The following is a 15,751-nucleotide window of genomic DNA, read 5'->3' as shown; positions in this document are numbered from 1 at the left end:
TAAATAATAAAAAGATTGAAAGAAATAAAAATCAAAGAGGATAATCTACACACTCAACTCTTCTCTAATTCCCAAAATCAAAAACATTAATTTTTAATAAAAAATAACAATATCTAATTACTCTATCCATTACACTAATCTTTAATTTTTAACAACTCTTTTCACATTTTAATTTTTTAACTTTGACTTTTGAAGCCTTTTTTCATTCGAATAATAGTAATAATTACGTTGTATTATTCCCTAATAAAATTCTATTTAATAAATAAATAATCACTTTAATACTTAACTAAATATTTTAAGGACTTGATGGTATTTTTCATTTTTTCCCCGACACACTAATCTATTTACATGTGCATGGAAAAGAGCTACTATATCCAATTATTTGTTGAACTTGGCGTAAAAATCCTCACGCTCTCTCCTAAGCTCTTTCGTGTAGTTCATGTATTTCTCCTTATCTCTGATTTCGTCCACACTGTGGAAAGCGTTGCTGAACACCTTGTCCACCTTCCGGGACGCAACCTTCATCTCGTCAACAGTTTCAAGCGTTGCGTAGTCAAATGTGAGGAAAGCTTTCTTTTGTATCTCTGTGCAGGCCATGAAAAAGTCGGCCAGCTTTGTGCATTCATCACTGTCAAGTCTTGCAACCGCAGTAACACGTTCCCAGATTTTCTGTCTCCCTAAGCAGTCATAGAATGCATGCTGGATTTCCGAGCAATTTGTTAGCACAACTTCCTTTTCGTCGTTCTCACGACGATATTTATCAAACTCAAAGTTTTGGTACTCTTTTGGCTTCTTCATGCTGTTTGCAGTTGAGATAACTGTAGGAAGTTTCGGTATTTCCACCTGTGCTTGTGCCGCTGTTTCTCCTGCGGACAACTCTGTTCCAGCCTGCGGACCCTTCGCCTGTATCATACTCAAGAAATCATTTTCTTCTCCCGTGACCCCATTGCTACTTTCAACAGCCTGCTTGGAAGCTTCCGCATTGGCAGATTGTCTTCGTAACAAGGCCTTGAATTCACGATTGCTCAACTGCGATTCTCTCGTTTCTAGATATTGAGCTAGATCTTCTGAAATTATATTATCGCTATTATCACCACCACCAGTCGTAGAGGCTGCTGGTGCTTGACGCTGATCTGAATAGCTGCTTCCTTTTGAAGACCCCCAAAATAATCCCATAATGGTGTTACTTCCACTTTTGTACGCTGATGTCCCCACTGTATCTAGTCTTTAAACTCAAGCGTCTAGTGCACTAAGCAAAGGCCAGCATTAAGCTAGGTGAAGTGATTTACATGTTCATGATTCAGAAAAAATACAATATGTATTACATAATCAAAACTAAATGGCTTCCAAAATTCTTTGAAAGGCTTCTGTACTCTTCCTTTCTATAATCTCTCTCTGCGTCGTTTCTGCGTCCTCGGGCAAACCCAACCAATCCATAGGTTCCTTTTCCGGTAAGTTCTTGATCCATTCGACATAATCCATTGTATTGTAACCTTCAGGTGCCGAGAGTTTGTCACTTCCGCCGAACTCTAATATATTGAAGTGTGAGCCCAACATACCACTTCGGAATAGCGCAAATCCGCATCTCTGCAACGCCTGCAAGTCACCATGGTCGTCAAACTTACCACCAAAAATCAGAGAAGAGATCATTTTTCCGACTGTTTCAAGCATTTCTGCACTTACTTCAAATTCGACCTCATCGGTTTCGTATTTGGAAATGATGAATTTACCAATAAATTTTTCGGCGTTACGTAGATCTGATTGACTGATTTCGTATCTTTTGGTAAACCCACCTTTGCTAAATCGTAGCCGTGATAAAAGTAAAGAGAAAAACCAAACAAGGACCAAGTAAAGTTTTTTAAGTTCTTTGGGCTTGATGTTGTTGAGCTTGTGTAGGCTTAAAGGACTGGTATCATTGAGCAACTGGTCTATCATGTTCTTCTTCAATCCTTGCTCATTTTCAATAACAATTTGCTTGCACGATTTCAGAAGCAAAGGAGGTAGCTTGGATTCAATTTTGCTAGTTAATATCAATTTGAACTTTTCTTCTTTTGCTATATCACCGCTTTTAAGTATGGAAATAGTTTCGTTAATAAGCTCCAAAAATTCACTTGACATTTCGATATTTTCAATGACAAGCCAAGTCTTGGATCCTTTCAACTCCATGATCATCCTGCTAGCAACATCACAGTCGTCACTCGATCCCATTGCATATTTAACGAGCTCAACATTTTCCCCCAAAGATATCTCTTTGATTCTAATGGTAGCGTCGTTACCTTTGGTAGATCTCAGCAGTATGATCTGATTTTTTCTGACATTTTCACTCAAACTCATATCCTCATAATTTGCTACACCAACAAAATGATCCAATAATCTTTTTAAAATTCCCTTATCTTTCTCCAATATGGAACTAGATGTTTCTCGGTAAGTGCGCTGGGAAAACTCAGTTATTATTGTTTCAACAGTTGAAGATAATTTGAACTCAAGGGACCCACGTAATATTTTCTTCAACTCGTCTTTTGGATAAACATAGTTTTTGTTAACAGCAACTAGCTTGTCAAAGACTGTTGTTAGTTTAGCATACAATTCTCCCAATGCTCTGAATTCATTCCGAATTGTATTATAGCTATGTATCATTGAAGCAGACTCTATCATTTGAGTCTCCAACACCTTAGTTTCCTGCTTGAGAGTCTCCAATTTTGATAACAATTTATCATCATCTAAAATATTATCCTCACTTGAATTGAGTAATTCTAACAACTCCTTTTCGTACTTTTTCAGCTGTTCCTTACATTCAGTGTTCTTTTTTGTTAACAATAATCTCTTAGCCTCAACCTCAGGATCTCTCACTTCCAAAGTCAAGTTAAGTGCTTCATTTATCATTGTTTCAGAAGTAAATGAGTAGTTGAGTATGTTCATTCGGCTTGAAATAAAAGGTGATACCTCTAATGTCGAATCTCTTGTATGAATATACAACTCAAAATCAGGAGACAGATCAACGTCCCGGTCCCCGATTTTGACCACCGTTCTACCAGCACCCATAACACGAACATCTTTGGCAATAAGTCTATTGATAACGGGGTCAAAATACTCACCATCGCAAAGCAAAATAGTACCGCCAAATTTTGCACAATTTTCAAGTTTCTTTTTGAAATTAGGATCCAAAAAACTCGTTATCACTAATTGCTTAGGTTCCGTCAATCGAATCAAAAAAGGTATCAACAACTCTGAAGGATCAATAATAAAAGAAAAACGATTGTCAAAGGGGGAAGCCAAAATGGCGGTGTTATCTATAAACTGTTCATCATTTGGGAGACCGTAGTTTTGCCATTCGATGACATTATCTGCTGGGAAAATGTAAGTTGTTAAAAGTTGACCCTCTTCAGTGCTAAATGGGATTTGTTTTTCACTGAGTAGCGACTTCCATGCATCAAGTAGTTTCGTTCTAAATGTTGGTGCCAAAAAACCACAATAAGTAGTGAAAGCTGAAACTAAGATGATATTACCAACCATGGTCTCTTTTTGTTGCTGATAATCTAAAACATTAGCTTCCCATCTTTGACGCTCACTACCCAAACTAGATAGTAGCTTCACACTCCGATCAAGTTTTTGCCTGACATTTTCCATTTCAATTCGAATATTTTCTTTGACACGGATTGTCTCACTGTATTGTATCTTGTATTTCTCAACTTCGTCTTGTAAATCCTTTACCAAGCTATTTATTGCAATCAGTTTTGCTTTGGTGTCTACCAACTTCCCCTCAAGCTTTTCAAGCTCATTTTTTAGAGGACTAAATTTCACAACAATAGCAGAGAACTTTAGTTGTGCCTTTATCCACATAAAAAGAGGACCACACGCTTTACTAGCCCTGTTAGCGGACTCATAGTTGAAGTTATTTTTGGACAAGTAATGGTTTTCCATGTATAAAAGAATTTCAGAAGTCAATTGCTCGTCTCCTTTGAAATTAATTATACTGGCGATAAAGTCATCTTGTCTAATAACGTGCTGAACATCTCTCCAGTTTTGGACGTTGTAACCCAGCATGAAGCAAATAGATTCCAGGACAAGTTTTATTGTCTCTGGAGGGTTGTGCATCGATCGCAATTCAGTCAAATGCTGCTTTTTTATATCTAAAACTCCTTTTTGGGCTTCTTCAATCAAATCCTGAACTTCATTCAACTCTTTCATAACAACTTCTCTCCTTTTGATAATCTCTTTTTCTTGATCGGCAAACAACTGTTGCATCTTCATCGACATGTCTTGTTTTCTTTCTGACTCATTTTGATCAGTAATCATTTTGTTAAGAAGCTCCCTTGCTTTATCATCTTCGATTCTTAGCTTTTCTTCCTTTTCTGCCATAATGACTCCAAGGCGCTTAACTTTAAGGAATGCTTCTTTTAAGTGTGTTAAGCCCTTATTAACGTGGGAGTTCATCTCTTGCAAAGTGCTTTCTTTTTGAGTATATATGGAAGAGAATGTCTTCAAAAAGTTTAAAAAATGTGAGGGAGTGATATGGCCACTTAATTCTCCAACATGAGTGTGAATTAAAACTAGAAGACTTGTGACTACCTTTCTCAAACCAGTAAACGTTCCCTTTGTTTCCTCAATCTTATACTCAGAATTGTCAAGTGGAATACCTTTGGTTACTTCTCTAGAAACGGTTTCCAAAGAAGTTTTAGACCAATTGCCCATCCAATTTAAAACACAACGGTTATAGAGTGCAGGTGATGAAATAAATGGATTTGTTTCATCATTATCATTCATTGTGAAGATTACATGAAAGTTGCTAGCAATACGCTGAACGAACCATTGGTATACTTCCTCCGACGAATCTAGTACTAAACCTTCATTTCTAGAAGCAGATAAACATGAACTAATCAAATTTTCATACTCTTCCCCATCAAAAAGCCCAGGAACCTCCGCATTGGCTAACAATGTATTCATCTTTTCTAAGAACGAGTCGTCTAGAATTGTGGATTCGTCTATAATAAAACATATTTTTTCACCTCTAACAGCTGCTCGAAATAATAGCCCTTTCAAAATTTCATCAAAATCCCTTAAACTAAAATGCTTGGAAACGTTTAGCTGGACAGGGTGGATCCCATTCATCCAGGACACAAATTTTGTAAGCGTGGTTTTACCACTGCCACTTGGGCCGACTAGAATCATATGGCCTTGGACGTGTTTCAAAACTCGGTCAATTCTTAAAATATGATCTAATAAATCCTCATATAAAACAATATCAACCCATGATTCCTCTTCATTGAACACATTGAATCTTCCCCTAAGAAACGTCTCGAGTTGTTTCTTATCAACTGACTGGTAATCATAGCTGAGCCAGTCGGAAAAAAGAATGGGCTGTGATAAAGCTTTTGAAAGATTGGTATGCGGAAAATGAGTTTTTGCGATATCGACCATTGTATCAAAAAACCAACTTTTTTCATTTATCAAAACCAGTCTATCTGAGAATAATCTTAGAGCTTCATACGCCCAAAGCCGAATCAAATTCTCTAAACTGCATGAAATCAGCGGTTTCAAAGCAATATAAACACCTTTTACCCACCGAGTAAGTTCACGAGGGGAGCATAAATAATGAGGTCTTAATGAATCTTTAAAGTGCGTTTGATATCTCACATAAGTCTCAATTAATGATTTGGAAAAAGAATCCGAATATTTGGTGAGATCAGGAATTGTTTTCAAAATAGATTTTGAGTAAACACCGTAAATTCTTCCCAAAGACTCAAGAGAGGGATAATCCACCATAATAGTTGTACAAAAATTGGTGAATCGATCAGTCATGGAGTTTCTGCCAGAAGTTGAAATCGGATTACAAGCCCCAACAAACTGTATATTTTCAATAGTCACCCAAACCCGAGTTTTTGGGTGCCAAAATCCATTTTCTGTCACCAATTGCCTCAAAAACTGGATCACTTGTTGAGTTCCGTACACATCTGATTTCGGCAAGTTCAATTCATCACAAAATAGTATTATCCACTTGCCCGGGATTTTTGGACCCAGAGTTATATTGTTGACATTTTTTTTATACTCACATGATTGTTCTAAGGCTTTCAGTACTGAATCGACTGTAGTTTCTTTAGAGAAGTTCATTCCAACAAGCTCAAATCCAACGGACCTTCTTATGCACGAAAGCAAAAGCATGGTTTTACCAGATCCAGGAGGGCCACACAATATCAAAGACTTGTGCTGATCTAAAGTCGAAAATATCAATTTTTCATAAATACACGTGTCGACAGTTGAAATTACATTCCCAGGCCCAAGTATTCTATCAGGTTGAATATCAACTTCTTGCAGCTCACTGTTATAATTTTCAAGATCGCCCCCCGGAAGACACACATGAGCGTGAAGTAGATCTTTCGCATCGGAAACAGGCACAACATGATGGAAGTTGGGTATTTCCAAAAGCTCTTTAGCAAAAGCTTCTCTATCATCATACGTTAGCTCACTAGCAAATGACCATATAAGAATCTGAACGGTTTCTTTTTTGAAAAAAGCGTCAAAATTGTTACGTGCAATATGTGGATGTATTTCAATAAAGTCCAAAAGCCTTTTTAATGTTTGCTTCATGAAATTGACAAGACTGGAAATTATCTTGAAGTCACTAACATGCATAACGTATGTAAATGCTTTGGATAGTTTCGAAAGATGTTCAAGGGAAGAACTATCCACCAGATCAAACATTATATTAACGAAACTTTCTCTAAAATCATGGGTCGTGAGGTTGTGAGATATCAAAGTCTTGTCATAAGCATCATCATCATTTCTGACTTTATTTTTCTTGAAGTTAACTAGCGCCTCTCTGAATATATCACAGATTGCGAAGTGAGGTTTGTTGAATAAGACTATTCCACATCTGCTTACAGTTGCTGGAGTGGCATGTTTTAAGCTATCAGTTTCAAAAACAATTCGCATATTTTCAGGTAAAGTAATTCGTTCTCCATTTGGGAGGGTGAGTAAGCGGTTATCATCCAAGACGCTATTCAAATTCTCCACCCAGTTTGGATCAATATTACAGTCGAATATTATCCAGATCCTTTTATTGATTTTATTATTATTGCTTGCTTGCCTTAAAATGGCAGTAACAATTCCGTCCTTCCATTCTCTAGTGGCGTAGTCTAACTCCCCAAAGATGGAATGTTTATTCAGAACATTGGCATCTATTCTATAACATTCGTTTTGCACCGTACTGTATCTTGATAATGCTTCCAAAAAACAAGAAAAGGACACTGTTTTTCCCATGCACGAGGAGCCAACAAGTATGAGCCCATGATTTATCTTCTGAATTTCATAAATTTGCATACATTTGAGCAGCCAACTTTTAGTTGCAGTATAGCCTTTCAGTTTTGCCGTTTCTGACAAAATAGTCTTAAAGTCTTCATAGTCATTTGATGGTTTGTAGGGTAAATTAAACTTTGAAATTTCAGCTGAAAATATCTGTTCATCATCGGGCAATAATCTAGGAAGAATAACATCATAGCAGCTTCTTTGTAAAACCTGTAGTTCGGAGTTGTATTCATTGTTAGAAGGCATACTGCGATTCATTTTGCCGGCATGGACGATTACGGATTTCAAACTTCGTAATCCAAAATCATAATGTCTTTGCACTGAACAAGAATTTTTCATGTTGTCAAAGAGTTGGACAAGAGTAACAGCCAAAGAACTTGCGTTTGTAAATCCTTTGGTTGCTAGAATAACTTTTGCAATGGTTTCAGAATCAGGCACCATTAAGCTAAAAGAAAGGAACTTACTTGTGATATTATCAGGTAAAGTGGATCTTCCTTCATAATTTGGATTATTTGTGATAAACAGGCCGGTGTTTTTGTTAATCACAAAAGACTTTGCAAGTAATTCCACTTTGCGACTGGAAGTGGATAAAGCATTTTGAATTTTCTCTATCTTTGTTGAAATACCAGAAAGTATATTTTCTTCAAGTCTGTTGAATTCATCAAAACAACCCCAACCACCCACTTGGCTTATGCCCATAATAATACGGCTCACTGATTCTACATCGAAAGTTTCATCACAGCAAAAAACAAAAACTGGGCGTCCAAGACTATGACCTAAAGCTTTGACTGACTCCGTTTTTCCAGTTCCAGCAGGCCCTAAAAGTAACCCACCAAGATTTTGGTCTAAGGCTTCGCTTAACAAGGCAAAAGTGGAAGTTAGCAAAGGAGTGTAAGCAAGTTTCCTGATGGCACCTAAATACTCATAACTATAAGTTGCAACATAGTTTCCGTGTATAATTTGAACATTTCTTGTTTTATTGGTAAAATCTTCTCCTAAATAAAATCTCTGTTCGCAGAACAAAACAAAACTATCTGAAGAAGAGTTTTCTTCCTTCAAACTATTAATAATGTCTTGCTTGTGCATCAGTTCAATTATCAAATTCTCAATTTTAACTCTTGACAAGGATGAAACATCACTAGTAATCACATTGGTAAGACCTTTAATGAGCCGCTCCAACTCATCAATCGGGGAGGAGAATTCACCAAAGGATGATGCTTTTTCAATAATTTTTGTCCAGTAAATTTGAAAAGCCAATATAAATATTTGACTTGGATACAAACTTAAAAGTTCAAGTACTTTTGCCAGTTCTAAATTGTAAGCCAACCTATTCAGTTCTTCAACTAGTACGATCAATAATCCCGACAAAGTTGATTTTATACTTAGATCTAGGCTTGTCAACCAATCAATCAGCCCTGCACTATTAAACGAAACTGGATTTTTGAGTATGACCTCTTCACCTTCCGCAGATATAACGGATTTGATTAGCATCAAGGTTTTGTCGTAGTTCAGCAGCGAGATTCCTGGAAATAGTTTTTTTATATGTTTTGAGATCACCAAGGAGTCTGTAGAATTTCCAAGCAGCTCTAACAAATCATCATTTCCCATGAAATAGAACCGTGGAAACATTTCTCTTTGCTTCTCTAAATATCCAACGAGTGAGATTCGAATCTTTGATAATGAATCGGATAATCTTTGTATATTTTTTAAAATGTCAGGGATATCTGTGATGTCAAGCGCTACAGAGGCCGATAAAACACTGGATGTTAAATGATTGAATTCGAATGAGATGTTCTCAAATTTTGATAAATCTCTAGGAATCAACTTTCCTATTTGTTCTTTGTTTTCAAAAATTCCCAGAAGATATACCCACTGCTTCTGTGCCTCATGCCAGATATTAATAATTTGTGACAATAAAGCTAGCCTACTTTCAAAATTTTTAACACGATGAGCAAAAGTAGAATAGTAAGGAGACACTTTTACTGACTCTAGAATATTGATGTCATCTTCTATGTTGGAGAGCAAACCACTCCAGCCTGATATCAATTTTATATGAGGCCTCATTTGATATACCTCAAATTTGTAGGTAGCCCATGATTGCTCTATCCCATTGATAGTGACTTCCAACACTGCTTCGGATTCAGCTTTGGTTATTATAGATTTGATATACTTTTCGTTCTTGGAAAGATCCAAATCTAAAACATCGCCTAAACAGAAAACTTCTGGCACTTTTTTTAATTTGATATGCTCAAAGATTTCAATCCAGTGTGATGCTTTGATAACATCATTCTGTAGTGATCTGATGATTGGAATACATTTGAGCGCTTCTTTTATTTTCATTTGAGCGCTTTCAAACGCCGGATAAGAGCGAATATTAACAGGTAGTGTTCTGGATAATGATAATGAATCCTCCAACGTAGATTTAACTTCATTAATACTGCATGAAAACCACTCCACCGTTTTGATACTATCCAAAGCGTTGTAAAGTTTCATAATGTAGCTCCATATATACTGTAAGTGCTTGATTTCTTCAAATTCTCTACTCAAATCAATGTCTATAGATAACCCAACCATAATACATGCTTTATGCAACTTCTGGTATGACATTTCTATCACATTGAAAGAATTCTCAAAGTTTTGTAGTATCATTATAGCATTTTGAACCGAAGATTTTTGATCCGGCTTTTGTTTCTGCCATTTGGTTTTTGTGGCTAATGTGATTTTTATTATATTTTGTATCTCTTCTTTCAACACTGCTTGAACTATATCACTATGTGAGTTTAAATATTCTAGGTTTCTCAGGTCTAATGCTTTCAGTCCTTCAATATCATCACTTATCTGGCTGAAAAAAATCCAATCTGAAGTAAACTTATATCTGTATTTTCTGAGTATACTCTGCCCCTTTTCCAAACTGTTAAAAACAGCAAGCTTCGAATTCAAATAATGTTTATTAGTGACCAAAGATGATAGAACTGAAATAGTTGAAATTGGATTACTCAAATCAAATATCTGACTTTCGGACTCCACTTTGACTTTTCGTAATTCTTGTGCCTCTATCTGCAATTGCGATTTCAAGACCAATCCGTAAGACTCAAGAAGTGATCTCTGGCACGAATCGAACTTAGAATATATCCTGTTTTGCGCTTGTTGGTAGTCAACCTTAATAAGACCAAATGCTTTTGAGCTTTCTGGGGTGTCAAAAACCTCTCTCATTTCTCTGAATTTTGTTAAAATCTGTAGCCACAACTCTAAGTCTTGACTAGCTGTGAATTTGAGCTTCAAATCTTCATTATCCCATAAAAACTGCAATGATTTCCATTTTGCAAAAAAGCTCTCACATTCACCGATCTTGCTCTGAACTATCTCAAAACATCTTTTATAGGAGGCTTGAAGCTCGTAGCCATCAAATTTGAATTTTCTGTCAATTGTTTCTTTATCATAAGTAGGTGCAAACAAAGGTTTTTGCGTTTTCACCGACAAAATCAAAGAGTTCAAGTACTCCAGAAAATATTGCTTGGATGCTTGAATTTCAGGACTAAGACTTATGGATAAATCATGAACAACAATTTTATGGGTCCTAACATCATGAAAAATTTGCGCTTCTTCAAGTGTCCACTGACTATGAAATCTCTCCATTTCAAGTTTGCATTTTTTGGCGAGTATCTGTTCTAACTTGCCGTTAACAAAATCAATAAAACCAACTTTGTTGGGTGATTTTTGATCAACAAGTTTTTCAATTAACTTCTGAAAGTTTGCAATATTCTCCGAAAGAATACGTGAATCAAATACACAATGTTCTATCTTTTGTAGATGTGAATAGTATTCCTCTTTCATTTCCAATATCTTGTATAAGTCATCAGATAAGCTGGAAACATTTGTCTGGAACTGATTGATAGATCCAACCAGACGACTATTTTCACATGTGTGTGCGTCTATCGGTTCTTCGGATTTTGAAACATCGAGCCAAGTTTGAGAGCTCAAATACTGAATATTGGAAATTATATCTCTTATTGTAGGACTTACTAGAATAGCTAAGTCCTTTAAAAGGGACACCTTTTGATGTAAATCATAAAATTGTCTTAATAATTCGTCAAAAAGCGAAGCGTATTTATAGATAGAGCTTATTTTTCCCGAGTATGTCATTATAGAGGCCGGGATTTTCATTCCAAGAAGCTTCAAGCATTTCAGCTCCTGACCAATTTCAAGGTCAGCATAATCCATGCTAATCAGGTATTGTGGATCTCCATTTTTGAGAGTAGTTTCCTGAAATACGCGTGACTTCAATATTGAGTTATTCATACGTTTATTAGTTTCAGTACTCCAGGCATCTAGAAGGCCATCAATATCAATCTCAGACAGTAACAGTGATATTCTCGCTGAAAATCTTTTTCCCTCAGGATAATTGGACCATTGTTTCGTTAATATAAGTTCAAGATGACTAAATATTTTTGCAATTGAGTTTAGAGCTTGCTTAATCCATACCATTTTTGTAGAAAAAGTTGGAAGATGTCTTAGCGATAAAATATCTTTAATTTGTGACTGGTATATAAATTGGGTTTCTAAGTAGTCAAGTTCTTTCTCTGTTGAGTTAAGCAAAATTGTATAATACTGCTGAAGCATTAATCTGATCTGAGGTTTGCTGAGCAAGAAATTAAATTTTCGAAAAATTACAAATAGTGCACTTGGTTCATTGCTTACAACTGCAAGCAAGCTTTTTATAACATTGACGAGCTTTCTTTCAACAAAAGAGATCTGCTGATAATATGTTGTTTTATGAGAATTAAAATACGTCCCCTCTTTCTCAAAAATCTTGTTCAAAGGCAAAGTTGAAAGCGAGCTGTATGCAACTTGGGATTCATTATATAACTGTTGACAAATGGGAAGCTGACGATCAGGAGCGGACTCAAACTCATCAACCAAGGACATTATCGAAATGTTAAAGCTTTCATGGTCATTTCTGATGGCTTTGATTTCGTGCATGCTTTCTTTTATAAAATTAGGCGTTTCAATTTTGATAGGTATAAAAATATTTTCCTGTTTCCGTAACATGCCCCTTAGTAGATTAATCACAGCCCTTACATTATTGTCGAAGAAGTCTAGTTGTGTTTCAATTTGTTGCAAGATGCTCTCAAATTCGTTAGCATCTACTTGGAATAAATTATATTTGGATAAAATATCAATTAATCTTGACTCAAAGTCTTTTGTGATTAGCCTCAATAAAACAACAGCCTTTTCTATAGGGTATCTAATAATTTTTATTTTTTTGAAATTTTCAAACACATCTCCAATTGCCAATTGCAAGTTTGAAATCGTTTCTGCAGAATAGACATTATTTATAGTCAAATTTTTGAGAAAGTTGTTGTTTACGGTAGCTACCTTCAGCGAATCTTTAACAGACAAACTTGATATTAAAGCCACTGCAGTATGCGACCTCTTACTGATCTTCAGCAGATCCAATATAAGAGATACGTTTGGTGAGGCGAGCTGTGTTTTGATTGTGTTAAGAGCGCTTTCTTTTGCATTCCAAAATGTGATTTCGTCACGAACTGTTCCATCTAGTGGGTTATGGTCAAGCTGAATAATGCTTTGAATATTTTTCACCCAAGTATGAACCAATGATTGAACCAAGTTAAGAAAATGAACGTCTTCGATTAGATCAGCACTTTCTTCTAATGCTTGTGATAGTTCTTTTCCTTCTTTGCTTTGTAACCACTTTTGAATTGGGTCAGGAATGTCTAAAAGTAGGTCTGGCGGCTGTATCGTTTGCTGTAAGCCTTGTATATCTAATAGCATATTTTTGATTTTAAGTTTTGTGTTTCCTATAGCATGAAGAGAAAAACCTTCAAGTTGGTGCTTTTGGTCAAGTATATTAAAATATGAGCCCACGCCATATTTCACCAAAGACTTCAAGTTTTCAATGTAAAACTCACTATCACTCGAAGTGTTTGAGGTTGGAAAGCTCAGAAGAATCAACTGATTTCTTATGCTTGTTGATGTGTCCAACGTTGCTTGTCTTTTAATCACCGCAACTGTTGAGGATAGTGAGTGCAACATTCGATCATCATTTTCATTCAATATGGCAACAACTGAAGAGAGAAAATTATTATGTTAGTAATCAGGAAAGCTTTGTAAGCTGTAAACATTTACCTGGGGGGACGTACCTTCATTTTCAGTCTCTGTTAGATATATCACACGACACTCTTGTAGACCAACATAATTTATAACATCATCCGGTTGATACGATAAAGTTTTATGGTATATGGAAGAGGAAATTTCTTCCAAAATTTTCACAACTTCATCCATCTATTTAAGTATTTGAGTCTTCAAGCGGTGTCTATGCTTGACTGATAGATATTTACAATCAATCGGAGTTCCATCAAAAGTAAGTAAACAGTTTTACGCTTCAGGTCCTGTAAAAATACAAAATATAAACAAGAGCAAATCAGCAAAACACGCGTGCGTGTGCACGTGACTACATGTATCTATTGATCTGAGCATACCCAATTATCATCCTTGCCTTCTACTGGAATGCGATCAAAGAATACACCACTCAAAACGCATCTCCTGAGGGTTGGAATCATTAGACCAATAGCATCAACATATTCTCGTAAGAAGTGAGCAACGCATATAGCAATGGGGGGAGAAGCTGACTTATCAATCGAACATTCCCCTGAATGAGTGATGAGGTAAGGAGCGGAGTGAAAATCCCAGTATCTACATACTGGAGGGAAGCTGTCTAGAAACATATCACATCCTGTAGGAAGTCTACTTGATAAGACCCTTGCGACATTACCAAATAGTATAGGGGAGATCATGTCGGTCATGCGACTCTTCTCTTCATCATAATACTGATGCTTTAAAATGTACTTGTCGAAGATGGGCAAATAATCGTTACAATGTTCACACTCGCATCCATTCCAAAGAAGATTGGATATTATTTGCTCATAACCAGCAACAGATTGCAGGAATGTTGGACAAATGAGAGTCTCTAGATTGGTTAACAAAGGCAAAACATCTTCGTACAATGCTTTCCTGTGTAAGTAATTACCTTCAAATCCATCACCAACATTGAAATCACTGGGTGGTGCATGTCTTATAGACAAAAACTTCAAACTTTCTCTGGATGCGTATTGTTTTAAAAACTGTGTTATGTGAAAATCGAACTTCTCTGAATAATTATGTTCCCTGTGTGCAGTTTTTTGAACAAAGGACAAGTTTTGAAGCTTCAGATCTTGCTTTGTCAGAAAATGAAAAAAATTCTGCAAACAATCACATGTCATATCATCGCATCCTACGGCAACCTCCAATCTCTTAAGGACCTTGAAGTCTATGCGTTTAAGAAAACTAGAGAGCTTCTCGCCATAGTTTTCGAAGCAATGGTAAAAAACTACTTTCAAATTCTGCAAATGGAAAAGTGGCTCTTTGTCATTCGACACATTTTGTGACAAGCTATTCAATTTATCCAACAATATTGACTGCGAGATATCTTCATTGAACTCTAGGGTCTGTAGCTGACCAAAAAACACAAGTAATAAGTTGTCATCCAATCCATTAAAGTCGGTTAGATTATCTTGTGATCTAATTGACAAATGTTTTATTGGACTGTTTATTATTGATCCCAGGTCCTTCAAAGAATCCAACTGGACGGTTTGCTGTTTAGTAAAATTCTTGTTGTAATTAGACAAATCAAAAGCTGAAGTATTCTTGAGGTTGGGACAGTTTTTCATCACATACTCAAACAAATCCAAAGATATTACGTCGTGAAATGATTCAACCTTTGCATCATTACTATAACTCCCTGCAAAAACAATATTTTCGACGTATTTACAGAGCTCACTATTGATCGTCAGCGATTCAAGTAGAACACTTTGCCTTGTTTTGGATATTTTATTATTCAGTGAGGCAGTTGCAAGTGGTGTTTTTAAACCTCCAATGACAGTGTACAGCGATTCGTCATAAGTGTGCCTACAAGACAACGCTGCGGATTTTGTGAACAGAAGATTTCGATATAGTAAAGGTTGAACGAGAACATAAAAGTGGTAATTCGTGTACAAAAGGTTGACTTTGTCATTTTGAGGAAGGAAACTGATAATACGAGAGACAATAGGGTCAGACAGTTGCTCCAATGAATTGATCCCCATGCTTGTTTCTTTGATGTGATAGCTTAGTTCATATCTTTCGTAAGATGTATATATTTTGACACATCAGAACCGGCAGTTTCAAAGTCATTCGATCATGAAGTTTACTTTATCGCTCCGAGAAAAAATAGTGTTCGGCTTCGAGGAATTTAAGCCAACATTCTAAGTTAAGCCCAACATGTTCCTCACGCACAATACATCCCGAAATAAATCGGTCAATGTTTATAAAGACCGTAATTACCCTAACACAACCTTAATACTTATCCCTGTTATATTTTCTTTCACCTCAAAAAGAGAGAACGTCTCTTTTT

General features: G+C 36.1%; 3 protein-coding genes across 3 annotated transcripts; all 3 read right to left on the bottom strand.

Annotated features, from left to right (window-relative positions):
• Nucleotides 1–131: 131 nt before the first annotated feature.
• On the bottom strand, nt 132–1,598 carry PICMEDRAFT_152287 (hypothetical protein). The gene has a single exon (XM_019160726.1). It carries the CDS (start codon nt 1,174–1,176, stop codon nt 379–381), a length of 798 nt encoding a protein of 265 aa, XP_019017199.1. The 5' UTR covers nt 1,177–1,598; the 3' UTR covers nt 132–378.
• Nucleotides 1,336–13,635, bottom strand: PICMEDRAFT_54043 (hypothetical protein; the record flags this gene model as incomplete). The annotated part of the gene is made up of 2 exons (XM_019163172.1): nt 13,464–13,635; nt 1,336–13,388 (listed from the first exon to the last, which is right to left on the bottom strand). The coding sequence occupies exons 1-2, from the start codon at nt 13,603–13,605 to the stop codon at nt 1,336–1,338; spliced, it is 12,195 nt and encodes a 4,064-aa protein (XP_019017198.1). The 5' UTR covers nt 13,606–13,635.
• Nucleotides 13,636–13,666: 31 nt separating this feature from the next.
• Nucleotides 13,667–15,661, bottom strand: PICMEDRAFT_17313 (hypothetical protein). The gene has a single exon (XM_019161540.1). It carries the CDS (start codon nt 15,441–15,443, stop codon nt 13,785–13,787), a length of 1,659 nt encoding a protein of 552 aa, XP_019017197.1. The 5' UTR covers nt 15,444–15,661; the 3' UTR covers nt 13,667–13,784.
• Between the last annotated feature and the right edge of the window lie 90 nt (nt 15,662–15,751).

This window comes from Pichia membranifaciens (genome assembly GCF_001661235.1).
Source record: "Pichia membranifaciens NRRL Y-2026 unplaced genomic scaffold PICMEscaffold_4, whole genome shotgun sequence".
Taxonomy (NCBI): Eukaryota; Fungi; Ascomycota; class Pichiomycetes; order Pichiales; family Pichiaceae; genus Pichia; species Pichia membranifaciens.
Note: the sequence above shows the minus strand (reverse complement) of the source record. Positions and strands in the feature narration are given on the sequence as shown.

Bases quoted from the DNA above. Each gene is read 5' to 3' on its own strand.
- PICMEDRAFT_152287 (XM_019160726.1), bottom strand. From the start codon at position 1,176: ATGGGATTATTTTGGGGGTCTTCAAAAGGAAGCAGCTATTCAGATCAG.
- PICMEDRAFT_17313 (XM_019161540.1), bottom strand. From the start codon at position 15,443: ATGGGGATCAATTCATTGGAGCAACTGTCTGACCCTATTGTCTCTCGT.